Here is a 15,386-nt window from a genome sequence, read left to right as displayed (position 1 = left end):
ATCTCTGAAATGGACTGATTGGCTCAGCTGAGACACCATGGAAAAACAGGGTTGTCTGGTGCTAAAACAGGGGATCAAGGAGGAGCACATCCTGGGTTTTTAAGACTTTGGCTGCAGAACAGCCCAGTGTGAGTGTTTATAACCCGTTTTTAATGAAGAAATGGGTTCTTAAGGTTATAGTGTATAACTAGTCAGAAGCCCCAAATAGAGTAAGAGCCGTTAAATTTCTTTTGTATAAGTGGTTGCTTCTGGTGGCTTGACAAGCCCATTTGGTTCCATTAGATCTGATCCACTGTGATGCTTTAACAATCCACCAGGCTTAGAAATGGTGGGCCTCCATGTCTCCCGCCACGCCAAGACCAGATTCCTGAGGCGACCAAGCCCCCCCCCCCCCCCAGTGCAGAGGCCTCTCTCTGACCTTTTCACCACATTTGTCTTCCTGAAGACAAATGCCTGGCCAGGACCCAACCCCCCCAACCCAGCAGGCTGACATGTGTTTCCCACCACGTTCCACAATCGTTCGTGTCCAGGTATCAGCAGGTGTACCGACCCGCCAGTATTAATCCTGTTTGGTTGTAACAAATGTGAAAAACTCGATCAAAGGACAGTCATGCAAGTATCAAGGTCTCAAGGTGTTCCTGTGTTCTGTGGTTTGGTGTTGGTGAATTATACTCTTAGGTTTGCCAGTGTAAGGACAAGTATTGCCCAGGAAAACAGGGTGGTCAGCCTTGGGCCTACAGGAGACTGTCCTTTCCTGCCTTTTCTTACATTTGAGCTGTGCTCTTCTGTATCCTGATTGGCTTAATGTAAAAAATAGGTTAACTGTAGCATTTGCTTGGAGCAAAAGGGCCAAGCAAGAAAATGCAGTAGAAGCTTAGACCCCATGAAAAGCAGGAGTACAGGATGTGAGGCTTGCATAGGACGTCACGCCACTCCGGCCTCGTGCTGATGATACTCTCGGTACCCCCAAATGGAATTTTCCGCTTGGTGTTTGGAGTGCCATCTCCATCCCTGAGAAGTAGTGGTTGACTTTACAGTGTCAAGTGCCAGTTTACCCCCCTCCCACCCTGAGAGGCCCCCAGTCCGGCAGCCAGCTGGCGTTAGTGTTGCAGTGGAGTGGTGAGTCCCCAGGGAAGAGAGTCTAACAGAATCCCCCTCAAGCGGGTGATGATGCAGACAATCAGAGAGACACAGATGGATCCTGGCTCCTTAGTGATGGATCCCCGTGCCTTTCTCGCACTTTATGGATTCACGTTCGCACGATGTCGACCGGACGCCTTCCGGGATTCTCCGCAGGCCATCCTTGTATCCGCAGAAACACGTACGTAGGCTTTAATTATAGCCAGGTAACGATCTGATTTCTAAAAGCAGAGTTTGTCAGTTGGTGTTCATTCAGTACTCAGCTTGGCTATTTTTGCCTTGCAAAACGTTCATGGGCACAGTTAGTACTGGCACTTACTGGCAACTATAATTTTTTATTGTTCATTTCAAATTCATAATTACAGAATTAAGACTTTGCTTGCTAGAGACAGCCAGGCTAATTCCTTATCACTCTCCTGTATTTGGCTTGCTCCAGTCGCATGTTGATTGATTTTCATATCGATTTTCATTAAGCCTTCAGACAAAAAAAGCTTGGAAAGTTGCATGAAGAAGAGGTTTCGTTTTGATTGAAACCCTCATGTTGATTGGTTACTTCCTATCCCATCTCCAGCCGACGTGCTGCCTTGTGTGAGTAGTTTTGGTGTTTCACAGACTTTTTAAGCTGGGCGTTTCTGGATTTTTTGGATGGTGACTCTTCATTGAGGTGTTCCAGTAAATATTTCTGTAGGTTGGGTACGATGCATGGCCTGCTTGTGGTCATTTTCCCTGTTAATGAGTTGCCCTTTTGTTTCAAGGACTGGCCAGTGACTTGGATCCTCATTCCACCCACCATGACGGTGTAATGCCCCCCCGGTTACATAGAGTTTCCATCCTTGTCACCTTTGTTTCCCGCCAGTGACGTCATGGCAGGCAGCAGAGCGACACGTCGGCGTCGTTTTAACTGCGTTCGCCACTCGTGCTTCAGTGCAAGATGAGAGTGTAGCAGCTCTTTATTTTTCAGCTGAGAAAGGACTCTAATGACAAGACAAAGTCTTTTTTGTGTCAGTCTTTTCCTCTTTAGATTCTCTTTCCTTTTTAGTGGCATTGAAAAAAGTTAACAATGAAAAGGGCTGCCAGACAATGGATGCAGCATGTGCGTGTGCGTGCAGCGTGTCTGTGTGCGTGTGCGTGCAGCGTGTCTGTGTGCGTGTGCGCGCAGCGTGTCTGTGTGCGTGTGCGTGCAGCGTGTCTGTGTGCGTGTGCGCGCAGCGTGTCTGTGTGCGTGCAGCGTGTCTGTGTGTGTGTGCGTGCAGCGTGTCAGTGTGCGTGTGCATGCAGTGTGTCTGTGTGTGTGTGCGTGTGCGCACAGCGTGTCTGTGTGCGTGTGCGTGCAGCTGTCTGTGTGCGTGTGCGCACAGCGTGTCTGTGTGCGTGCAGCGTGTCTGTGTGCGTGTGCGTGCAGCGTGTCAGTGTGCGTGTGCATGCAGTGTGTCTGTGTGTGTGTATGTGCAGCGTGTCTGTGTGCATGTGTGTGCAGCATGTCTGTGTGCGTGTGCGTGCAGCGTGTCTGTGTGTGTGTGTAGCATGTCTGTGTGCATGCAGCGTGTCTATGTGTGTGTGTAGCATATCTGTGTGTGTGCAGCGTGTCTGTGTGTGTGTGTAGCATGTCTGTGTGCATGCAGCGTGTCTGTGTGCATGTGTGTGCAGCGTGTCTGTGTGCATGTGTGTGCAGCGTGTCTGTGTGTGTGTGTGCAGAATGTCTGTGTGCATGCAGCTTGTCTGTGTGCTTGTGCGTGTGCGTGCAGCGTGTCTGTGTGGGCCTTGAATCCTTTTACCCAGGGCTAATGCTCTCAGCTTTTGGGACTCTACATGTTATGCTTTTATGGGGTTAGGGTTAGCAACAACACGGCTGACTGTATTGTTGGGGAACCATATTTATGATGCGCTCTCCGTGTTTCCCAGCCGTGTTTCCCAGCCGTGTTTCCTAGCCGTGTCTCTCCTGGCATGTACAGAGCATTACATATTCCGCCAGGAGCTGATTAGACTGGCAATGCCAGAATTTAGTCTGTAGACCGGATGGCAAAATCCACCCTGCATTAGATGGATGTTACAGGCCCTCACATCAACCTCTGCCTACAATCTTCTTAAGAAGTGGTATCTTCTTCACTTTGGGTTCACCTGGTTTACCGGGACCCTTTACTTAACTCTTCATTAGTCACATGATATAAGGTGTATAACCAGTATGTTATCCCTCTTATAACTGGTATCTAGTGGGTTGCCTCTGAGTTTGGTGAAGGTAACCTTCTGTAATCATGGTAAAGTTTCGAGAGGTTCTGTTTGTGTTGGACTCGTGTATTTGGGGACTGATCCTCACAGCTGGTAAATCGCCACACTGTTTCCCAGACACTGTGCTCAACAATCAACAAACAGCTGTCAGTTGACCCTCGCTTCAAAGCAGTCACGGAGGGGGGGGGGGGGGGGGTAGGGGGTCAAACCACCTTTCCCATAATCCCCAGGCAAGGCAATTTGACGAGTGCTTCCAGAAAAAAGCTGCTTCTCCGCTGGATCACTCCATGCAGCTGTAGCAGTAGCAGCTATTAAAGCTTCGGTTCCTGCTTTAGTTTAGGGAGATGCCTGCTGCTATTTTTGGGGGGAGTTGGGGAAGCAACGTGCCAAGACAGCTGTCAGAGACTATCTGAGTGTCCAGTGACAGATGTGAGCAGCTGAAGGTCCACCAGCACTTAACGCTCTACTTTGCTGTTCTCTTCAGTCCTGCTTATATGCAGGTTTCCAAGTTGCTTCTGTTGGTTCTGCAATCACTGTTGTATAATGACAGGAAGAGGAACACTAAGTACATTCTTTGGTTAATAGTTCATCAAAACTCCAGATTGTGGTACCTGTGTTCTTCAATCCAATGGGTGCACTGGATCTCTAACATTTTACTCGTATCCTATACCTGAATTTCAGGGACCTTTAAGTAGTGTAACAAAGATCCTACCTGGAACTTGAGATTTGAAGGCTGGGAAAAAAAACTGGGTTAAAGCCAAAAGAGAGATCAAAGTTCCTGGATGGAATTTGAAACATTTACATTGCAAGCTTTAAGCTGCAAAGGCAGAGGTTTTGGGGGGTGGCTGGGCTCAGCAGCTGATTGGAAGGGCTGCAAAGGCAGAGGTTTTGGGGGGTGGCTGGGCTCAGCAGCTGATTGGAAGGGCTGCAAAGGCAGAGGTTTTGGGGGGTTGCTGGGCTCAGCAGCTGATTGGAAGGGCTGCAAAGGCAGAAGTTTTGGGGGGTGGCTGGGCTCAGCAGCTGATTGGAAGGCTGCCGCTGAGAAACCTGTGACTTGAGCAAGTCCCTTAACTATCAAAAAACAAATGCTCCAGGGACACTGGATAAATGGCTGAGCCTGCAGTCAAACTCCAAGCTGCGCTCTCCCCTGTCTGTGTCTGTATGTCTCAAAGGAGAGCAAGACGGGATATGCGAACAGCAGCATTCCAGTGTACCAGTACTCATACTTTTACAAAGCATCTCATTTAGATATAAGAAATGAAGAAAGGACAAATTCAATTCTTTTTTCCTGTTCCCTGTTTAAACTTGTTCTCATCACATCTACAAAGTGGACACTTTCCCAAGCTCAGGATCAGTTCAGTTCAGCTTGTGATGGACTAGGACAGCATCCATATGGATTTTGAATGGGGCGTGTCCAGTTGCATTACCGCGGGAGGACCTTGTCTGCTATTTTGTTCATGTAGATGATATTACTGATGAAAGACCATGTCCTCTCTATTACATTCCTAATGAAGGGCTAGGTTCACTCCCTGCGTAATTTCGAATACTTACAGATGAAGGACTGTGTCCTCTTCCTCATTATGATTTTTACTCATTAATTTAGATTATGTTACCGATGAAGGACTGTGTCCTCCTCCTCGTTAATTTGGATTATATTACTGATGAAGGACTGTGTCCTCTTTGTCGTTAATTTAAGTAACATTGCTCTTTGTACTTAATAATGACAATGATTAATAATGACAATGATGAAGGACCATATCCTCTCGTCATTAATTATGATTTTTACTTAAGAAGGGTAATTTTCCTCATTAATTTAGATAACATTACTGATAAAGGACAGTGTCCTCTTCCTCAGTAATTTAGATTATGTTACCGATGAAGGACAGTGTCCTCTTCCTCATTAATTTAGATTATGTTACTGATGAAGGACAGTTTCCTCTTCCAAACTAGTTTAGATTAGGTTACTGATAAAAGACAGCGTCCTATTCCTCGTTAATTTAGATTATGTTACTGATGAAGGACAGTGTCCTCTTCCAAACTTTTTAGATTAGGTTACTGATAAAGGACAGCGTCCTATTCCTCATTAATTTAGATTATGTTACAGATAAAGGACAGTGTCCTCTTCCTCACTTGTTTAGATTACGTTACTGATGAAGGACAGTGTCCTATTCCTCATTAATTTAGATTATGTTACAGATAAAGGACAGTGTCCTCTTCCTCACTTGTTTAGATTATGTTACTGCTGAAGGACAGTGTCCTCTTCCTCACTTGTTTAGATTATGTTACAGATAAAGGACAGTGTCCTCTTCCTCACTTGTTTAGATTATGTTACAGATAAAGGACAGTGTCCTCTTCCTCACTTGTTTAGATTACGTTACTGATGAAGGACAGTGTCCTCTTCCTCACTTGTTTAGATTATGTTACAGATAAAGGACAGTGTCCTCTTCCTCACTTGTTTAGATTATGTTACTGATGAAGGACAGTGTCCTCTTCCTCACCTGTTTAGATTATGTTACAGATAAAGGACAGCGTCCTCTTCCTCACCTGTTTAGATTATGTTACAGATAAAGGACAGCGTCCTCTTCCTCACCTGTTTAGATTATGTTACAGATAAAGGACAGTGTCCTCTTCCTCACTTGTTTAGATTATGTTACTGATGAAGGACAGTGTCCTCTTCCTCACTTGTTTAGATTATGTTACTGATGAAGGACAGTGTCCACTTTCTTGTTTATGCACATCACATTACTGATGATGTGCCACGGAGGACTTTATTGTGCCAGTCGCTGGGTCTGTCCCTGTCCTCACATTGCCCCAGTGCTTCTTTTTAGCCCCTGCCACTCCCTCCCCCCCCTTAACTACGCCGGTCCCCCACTGTCATTCAGCACACAGGCAGCCTGGAGCTTTGCTCTCGTGCCTCATGTTGCTGGGCGGGATTTTTGTGTGTGCGTTCACGCGCACACTCACACACATGGCACCGTGCTGGAGGCTGGAGACGGCAGAGCCGCTCAGGAAGGTTTGCAGCGGCAGCAGCTGCTGGAACGACTCGCTGACTGGGGCTTGGCGCCGCTCGCGTTTCCACAGCTGAACACGCCGGTGAGCAGAAGAGGCGGCTTGTCTTTGTGCCGTACGAGTGCCGTGGTCCGTTTGCCTGACTTTGAATTAATGCTTGGGTTTCCGTCGTTTCTGCATGTGCTGTCAATGATCCTTCCAATTTAAACATACTTGTTTTTGCTTCTCATGTAAGTGGTGTTTTGCAGCTAAATGTAAAGAATAATTCTGTTATTACTTATATGTAGTCTAAGTTCATTGCTTATTTCTTCTGCAGTGTATGTCTTTGATTTCAGTTCATTCAGGTTTTATTTTACCCTTCCTGATTTTCATTTGGATGTTTATTGATTTAAAGGTACTGATGAGGTCTAATGACAGAAAAACAAATTTTGCTGCTCATTCTAGCCAATAAACTCACTTGCCAAATGCTTTGTAATTTTTCTTAATTGTAATGTAAGGATCCATTGGCATTACTGGTAAATACTTTTCTCTTAAATCTAGGATGTCACAGCAGCCTTAATCCGCTATACTTGCTTCCGTGGTGTGTGGGTTTGTGAGCTTTGTTCACTGTGCGACAGTCACTGCTAGTCTTCAGTTGTCCCGGCTATGCGCTCAGCGGAGATGTCGCCCCTTCTGTTTTCCTGGGATGGGTCTGGGCTCCAGTTGGCCACCATTCGCTGTTTTTTGAGCTTGGACTCAAGCCAGAGAGCCCACGATGACTGACAGCAGGAGCCGCACGGATCTCAGAGGGTCTCTTTCATAGTGGTAGCGTCGGTGGTGATGTACGCTTTCCAGAACGTGCCAGGGAGCGTGAAAGTGTGCATGCGTGTGCACATGTGAGTGCGAGACAGTCACTTCCAGCTCTGTGGCACCTCCATCAAAACAGCCACAGAGACAGACGCTATGATCAAAAGCTCTTGCATAACCTCGAAGGGACCATGTGATTCATCCTCACCTTTTAGAAATGGCTCGCTGCTCATAATCCTCTTCACCTCAACACCATCTTCGTGTTTTCTGAGTGTGCGTGCTCCTCGGAGAGAAGTTGGGGGTGTTCCAGAATACCTATTGACCCCACCTCAGATACCTCCTACTAGGGACAATATTTGTGCATTAATTTTAGGAAATGGGACTTGATGGATTTCTTGTACTGGTACATTTTGCATTTTATTAAGGACAGGTCTAAAGGACGTTTAATTAACAACCTGTCAGCATCAGTGCTGGTAACCTGTTTGTAAGACCTGCCATAATTCAGCCCATGTTTCCAGGAATGGCTGTGAAGCTTGGTCCGTTTAATGGTTAACCAGAAGGGATGGGAGGGCTTCCTGGGATGACAGAGCGAGTGTTCCCACTCCATTAGCTGCCCATTCAGGCTGTGGAAGCTGCCCAGGGAGGAGTTTCCTTGAGAGCGGCCCATAACCGTGCGCTTTGCTGTGTGGATGGCCCAGCCAATCTACCGGCACGTGGGAACCTCACACGTTTCATTGCAGCCAACATATACTATCGCCTCTGGTGCTTGGTTGTGTTTTGAATGCTATGTTTAAACAAACCATGCAGAGTACAAAATAGTGCCAATGATTCGGGGAACCAGTGGGTGTACCAAGATGTGGGCTCTTATTTTTCTGTTTGTGTATATTTCTGTACCCAATAGGACAACAAAAGCAAAAAGATAAAACAGAAAAGGAACAAATATTAAGTACTCCTACTGTAAAAAGTGGTAGGCACTTACTGCCCTGCCTTAGTTAGTCGTACACCATCCAGAAACTGTGAACGGGGAAATTTATTATTAAAATCAAGTAAAATATTTTCATATGAAAATCTTATATGAATTAATGATATTTCTAGAATGTTCAGTATTTTTCTCTTATAGAATTAATTTAGATTATGAATAATAATAATAGAATAATAATAATTGAAATGCATTTGCACGTTGTGGCTTGTTCTGATTGTCTTATAAGTACGCATCTAAACTGATGTGAAGCATAGCCTTTGATACCCGTCCCTTTTGCCTTATTCTGCTCCAGTAGTCTCTAGGGTCCCCTGTGAACCTACTCGGGATATGAGATTGGATGATGAATGGATGAACCGTTGAATGGTATTAGACTTTATCTTCAGCTGTCTTTTGTTCTACTGTAATATCCCTTAGATTATATCTTGCGTGCAGTATGTACTTTCTGTTCTCCAACTAAAAATATACTGGTGCCTTTGCCAAGCTTTTGTTATTGGGTTGGGTGCTGTTGTCCCTGCTGTTTACGGTGTTGTTCTTATCCTGAAAATCCTTAGTAGCCTTAGTTGTGGTGAGAGCCTGACTTGTGGTGCCTGGGTAACACTGAACACGGCCCCTTTCCATTTAGCGATCAAGCTGAGGGTTTTTTCGGCCCAAAACATCATGTACAGACATGAAATATCCACCGCAGTGATTTATTCTGGAGTTGAGTGGCACATGATTTATCTCAGGAATCTTCTCAAGTGCTCAGAATGCTACCTGTTTCCTTTAAGTGAATAGTTGAATAGTTTGACCTTCGCCACAAAAACTATGATCAAGAAAGACCACAACCCCCCCCCCCCCAGCATGGTATCAATCCACTCTGGTCTGGTTTTTTTCCCTTATTATTGCCCAGTTCCGCATCCGCCCCTGCCCTGGGGTGTCTTTCTGAAGGTCATTGTGACTGCCGTTGACCTGTGGTCTCTCTTTTTAATCTCTCCTGCAGAGTACGGACGCTTTGAAGCCAAGATCCATGACCTACGGGAGCAGATGATGAACCACAGCATGAGCTCCGGGTCGGGTTCTCTGCGAACCAACCAGAAGCGCTCGCTTTATGTCAGGTAAGGTGCTGCTCGACATGTTCAGTATCTCCACAGGGCTGCCAGCACAGAAACAATTCAAGGCCTGACTCTTGTGTTTCTGACATGATCACGACTTTGCTTCTCTTTAGTTCAAGCTGTTGGTGGTCAACATTTGGGTTTGATGGGGCTCAAGTGTCTGCTGAGGCAGGCTAACTTTTCTCAGAGTTGGGTAGCTCAGGATCTTCGTTGTCAGCAAGGATCTGTTCAATATGTGGAAGTTCTTGGGGGGGGTGTGCAAGCAGGCACACATACACACACTTCCCACCCCAGCTGAGCCTCTGGTTCTCTTCACTCATCTGTCACCAGTGTGTCCTTCCATGCCTTTGTTAATCTCGACCCTCTCGGTTTTCCGGATGGGCCGGAACAGCATGTTCTACCAAGAGCTCTCCATAATAAACGCCTGGCTAAAAGCCCTCAAAAATTGTCCCGCGAATGTGTGATGCCACCAGTATATTTGTGCCTGGTTCCTCTTCCTCCAAAAAGACACAAAAGCACATGCTTTGACCTGCTGTCCTGAAGATTCCAAATGTCTTCTCAATTAAACTGCTTCCGGAGGCAGCAGCAGACAATATGTTTGTACACAAGGAGAACTTCATCAGTGCATAAGCCATTGTGGTATATGGGGAACAGCCACAGGCTAATTAATACGAAATACCTTCGCAGTATTGCGTTATGAGGAAGGCTTTCTTATAGAAAAACAACTGTGCCTCATTTGCAAAGTAAATATTGTACTTCATTTCTATAAATAGTTTGTCATGGTTAGCTGTTGATTTTTGGTGATGCTTTACGTGTGCCCCTTCGTCATGTATGTACATCGCCTTGACATTACTAAACAGCATTTAAGTGTTTTCCTTAACATTCTTTAAAGCATTGCATTATAACACTTTCAATGAAGACATGACAGCTTTAATATGTTTAATATGTTAATATACATGTTGCTACTTAATGTTTTATGAATTCATGATAAATGCATTTTGAAAGAGTGCTTAATGTGAATCGTCACCCTATTTTAATTTATTAAAAGTAGTTTATTAATTGTTCCCATATTTATTTAAGGTATGATACTATTTATATAGAATGTCCTATGTATGTTTATTCACTGTGTTTGGATGTTAAATCCCATAATATTTTATAGGTCAGCCACTGACCATGCCATGCATAAATAATATCTCATTTTGCAGTTTTTATTGGAAATCTTGCTAATCCTGCATCCATAAAACCTGGGGTTGTTTATTTGAGATACTGACATTCGTCCAGATGTGTAGTGAACAGCATTTAATACCTTTGCGTTATGTAACACTACATAATGTTTTATATAATACCGTCAGCTTTTTGGAGGGAAATGTATATAATATTGAATTGTTTTTAATGTCTTTCGGTGTCCTAAAGATGAGTGCACTGGTCCACACGCATCGTTGAATAAAAATAATATAATCTAGCCATCTCTTAGTCATCTTCTACAACTTGAATTATGAAGAGCCCCAAGGGGTCTGACAGCTATCAATGGTCTAGGTTAGTGAGTTTACATTTGATGCATCTATTATTGCTTGTATTTCCGCAGAAGTGCAGGGCATGGATGTGTTTCAGCACCACGGACAGCAAACGCTCATTGACGCAAGTGTAGATCTCTGAGAACAGAACACAGTGGTTTTCCCAGCACCTCTTTTACAGTATTTGCAGAAGTTGTTATGCTAAGTATACCTTCTGTGATACTCTGGAGCTAGCCATGTCTAGCATCGATGCGTTCATATACAGAGCCAGCCTAAACGACAACACTGCTGTGATAATTGTCCCCATAAAAGCAGAATGCTACAGCAGCCATATTGTAGGCCATCTGCAGCAGTTATTTTGCAAATGCTAATATTTTCTGGGTCACTTGCAACAAGCGCAGTGACACATGGAATGTTGCCTCCCATGCCTTTGTGGCAAATTAATCCCGTCGGCGACTTTCAATATACTCCAGTTCAGGTGCCTCGTGAAATTGGAGGGCCGTCATTAATGGCCCATTAGTTTGAGAAAAACACAAATGGTCCGTGGCATATTTTCTACTTCTTTACACTAGGAGAAGCTGACAATTTGGCAAACATGCCTTTCAGTAAGAGTCCACGGTGGTGAAGCTAAGATCTCTGCAATGGAAACCAGAAGCAGATGTTTTCCCAAGCACAAATTATGCTGATTCGTTCAGCATTTGGCTTATAGTTGCACACTGTTCACAGATCAGCTAGTGCTCTGCTCTGCACTAGTTGTTCCAGATCTCTGTTTACCTAAGCTGCGGTGCTTGAGATTGACACATGGGTGCCAGTAGCACAGAGAGCTGTGGTTCTTGGTTCAGATATAATAGGGAGAAAAATGCTCAAAAGGCAAAATATGCAGTCATTGTAGTAGCACGGCTATATATTTTCTTAATTTTTTTGGCAGCTAATACACCTACAAATCTATGCTGAACTAATCCTGATTAACAATAATCCTGGCACCAAAAATGACAACATCTTTGCTTGCTGAATGCACTGTAAAGTAATATTAACGGTCTTGTACCTTTCAAACAAAGCACATCACCGGTAATCCATGAATTTAATTCTTGCGTGTAGAACATGAATTCTTTCAAAGTGAGCCACCACATCATGCCTCGCCCAGCTTTCCATGGCGATCTTCACAGATGCAGAGTGAGGTCAGAGGAGGATTTGCTGCACTTACTGATGCTAACCCTTTTCTGTGAACCAGCACACTTACTTTTGTGAACATGGGTGGGGGGGAAGCACTCAAGCATAAACCAAGTTCGAAACATGAATCACCATATTCTAGTTTTTGAGTCTTTAGAGACGAGTCCAGGTGCACAGATTCAAAAATATCTCGCCGATCTTTTGTGTTGTCTTTTAAATACAGTCCCAAAGATTATAACTTGTCATGAGGTTTGACATGTAATTTTTTATTAAGATTGCATGATTGTATTGCACAGAATGGAATTACAGTGCAGGCCAGCAGAGGAAGGTGGGATCTGAACCTGAGGAAGGTGACTCAACACCTCAGATGTGCACAGATAGATGTGCCTGGAACCTCCTCTCCCACGATGCCCTGTCTCTGCCGGCACACTTCCTGCCTCTCCGTTCTCAAGCGTCCTAATGGTTCCGCCGGTTTTGCCGATACTGGGTAACCCTGACAAACGCAGGCGTTGTTCGGCATTTAAATTTTTTTTTTGACAGTACTGTGGTAGATGCTGCCGTTATTTCACCGAATGTATGACCATGGGTGGAGCTCAATTAGACTGACTCGTGAACTCGGGTGACACTTTTTTTTCCCCATGCTCCTCTGTGATTTCAGCCGCCGTCCAAGCTCTCTCCATCTGAAAGCCGGCGATCTGACACCAGACATTATTAGTAGCACCTAAAAAACTATTGAAATGCTTCCCGTTGAAACATATTTTCAGTGTTTCAAGTCCACGGTTGCCTTGGGTGTGAGAGCATACCTTTTCACTGTCAGCAACTGTGGATAGTTTTAAGAAATCACTTTTGATTGGAGCATTCAGACGTCAAGCCAAAGATATAAGGAAAATCTGATGAGGTTCTTTTTGACATTTAAATCATACACTGTTTGGTTCCAGTTCTTGGAAGTTTATTTTCCCAGTCTGCACATGCTCAGGTCTAAAAAATGCTGAAAAAAACGTCGATTTTAAGGATCAGAAGTCGAATTAATTAATATCATTTGTGGGAAAATTGTGATGGTAATTATTGCAATATTTATCACAGCTGATTCTTACTTAAAAATTGCATTAACATAAACAACAGCAGATGTAAATTTGTGTGTTTGAAGGCTGATATGAGGCCTGGATGATTATTCAGTCCTTATGGACATCTTCCTGTTGTCTGTTCCCGCTGCTATTTTTAGGCGCAGCCTCGCGGTGGAGAATGTGCTTGTATCACCGCCTCAGTCCGGCGAGCTGTCAGGTATCATTTGGATAGCATCAGTCATGCCAGAGAGTCCGTCCCCAGCTGTCAGCCCCCACCATTAGCCAACGCGGTCTTTCGTTACATCAGTCCGGACCCGTGTTGCACACCTTGGGCCGGCGCCAGCGATGGCCTGGAACAAACCCAATTATCATGTTCGTTTCCCGAAGATTGGCCTGAATTAGCCACCAGTCATCTCCATTCGCAGGCAAGTTAAACTGAAATCGAAGGGCAGGTCCTACATTAACAATATCTATCCGCTAGAAGCATCTCATCAGGTTTGAGGAACCTCAGCTGGACATGCATATCATGATTATATCTGCCTGTTGTTTGTCCGCCGGAGGTTGTTGGTCCAGCGGGATGAGATTAACTGGTAACCCAAGATCCAGATGCAGTTGGTCACACCAGATAAGCTCCAATGCTTTGGTGTAGAGGTACAGATTGATGTAGAAAGCAAGTCCCGACATCAGGAACCAGCTGCTCAGATCCTGTGATCCCGTCTAACGCTCTTTTTTTGCATGAATGGGTATCTCTCCATGTTTACATTATGATTTACCAGAGAAGTGTTAACAGCAGATCAGTAATCGTACCCAGATCTATGTGCTTCCAGGCTGCCAGATGTCTCCGAGATTTATACTGACTCCATGGCTCAACTCAAGAGCCAAACACACACAGGGTGCAGGAGCATGCTTTTGCCAGACCAATATTGTGTCAGCCTGAGTCTCTAAAAGCAAGCTCTTTGGAGAGGGCTGACAAAGGTCTTACATCGAATTATCTGATTCCATAATTGTTATGAAAAGAACAATACGCATCTTTAACTGTTCAGATCATAGACTGGTTTTTCAGAGTTTGACACGTACTGCAACAGATAGTCTTCAGAATAACTGGCATTAAAAAATCAGCACTGTGATTGTATTTCTCAAGTGCCACAGCTGGTTATAGTTTACAGTGAAATCCACTGCAGTTAGCAGTCACTTCCTGGACTCAAATTATCTTCAGGAATAATGTTACAGATGTCAAGCGACACTGAAGCACTGCAAGTGTGTTTCCTGTCATGGATCTCTGTTCAGAACACCACAACCTTCCATTCTAACCACTTGCTTTGCTATCATGTGGGTTGGAAGCTGGTCTTACAATAAGCAGGCTAATGAATTGGTCATGTCAGCAGATGCTAACCATTACAGGGTACTGCCTGTCTCAATTCAATCAGCATTTATGTGTAGAAAAAAATCATTTTGTAGAATGTATTTCATTATGAATATAAAGATATATCCAGTATTTGAAGGCTAATCATTAATCTTTTGTTTTTAATTGAACTCACAGTGTCTGCTTGTTCTGTCAGCAATATACTAGTGATCAATTAAACATTTTTGGAAATTGGTCCTTACTGTTTTGCAAGTTCATTCCCTCCCTCATTGACTTCTTGTTTGTGAAATTCTGCATACACTGCATTAGAGCTGTGAAGTTGTGAAGCATTACTGGGATTTTCAGAATGGCTGTAGTATTTGCCTGTCATAGTGTTCTGAGTTCAGAATGGTGCAAGCATTCTGGGCTCAGTGAATGTTCTACACTGCAAATGGTTGCCATGCCAACCACTGTGTCTTTCGCGGTTCCCGCGGCAGATAGGGCGGTGAGCGGCGGGCACTCGCTTTCTGTGCCATGGCGACTTGACATCTTTGGGTACAATGGGTAAGAGGATGTGAGCGTTATGGCCAGAGAGTCTGTCTGGGTCCATGCCGGAGATGTTACGTCAGGTCCTGGGCTCAGCTGTTCAGAAGTAATCTGATCGGATTTTGGCTGTCGGATTGGATCAAATCTTGAAAACAGGTTGTTTGAAAGGAAAAAGGGGATTTTGTAATTGGATTAGATCCCATAATTGATTTTGATCTGGATCAAACCTCGAGCATGTGGTGTTCAAAATTTTTTTTGTAGGATTGGAATACCCTGATTACAGCATAAGGGTGGATTCAAGGTGGATTTCAGGAACAAAATGTAATAAAACTTTAAAACTGGTCAAAAAATAAATTAATTGTTAACTATTGGACATTTAGCCTTTTTATGATTTAAAATGTGTTCAAAATGTTCCCAATGTATTTGTGAATAATGTATATTTGTTTTTATTTATTTGTTGTTGATCAGATGAGGGGTCTGGCTGGTTAAAATAAATTGAAAACATAAGGGGACGTT

At 44.2% G+C, this 15,386-nt stretch overlaps 1 protein-coding gene across 26 annotated transcripts in view; it reads left to right on the top strand.

Moving 5' to 3' along the window:
• The window catches only part of dlg2 (discs, large homolog 2 (Drosophila)), a 218,191-nt gene that overhangs the window by 183,142 nt on the left and 19,663 nt on the right, over positions 1-15,386 (top strand). For 23 of the 26 annotated variants that reach the window (XR_011992173.1, XM_072713670.1, XM_072713679.1 and 20 more), the window contains one exon: positions 9,123-9,237. Coding sequence is in view for 25 of the 26 variants with exons in the window: in XM_072713670.1 (XP_072569771.1) it covers positions 9,123-9,237 (115 nt within the window). In the remaining variant the exon portion in view is untranslated. Of the gene's footprint in view, positions 1-1,109; positions 1,322-1,707; positions 1,729-6,224; positions 6,460-9,122; positions 9,238-15,386 lie in introns of those variants that run through there. The other 3 variants (XM_023835249.2, XM_023835251.2, XM_023835250.2) reach the window with 3 other exon arrangements.

The sequence above is a fragment of the Paramormyrops kingsleyae genome, chromosome 6, assembly GCF_048594095.1.
Source record: "Paramormyrops kingsleyae isolate MSU_618 chromosome 6, PKINGS_0.4, whole genome shotgun sequence".
NCBI classification, from domain to species: Eukaryota; Metazoa; Chordata; class Actinopteri; order Osteoglossiformes; family Mormyridae; genus Paramormyrops; species Paramormyrops kingsleyae.
This window is presented reverse-complemented; position numbering and strand designations above follow the sequence as displayed.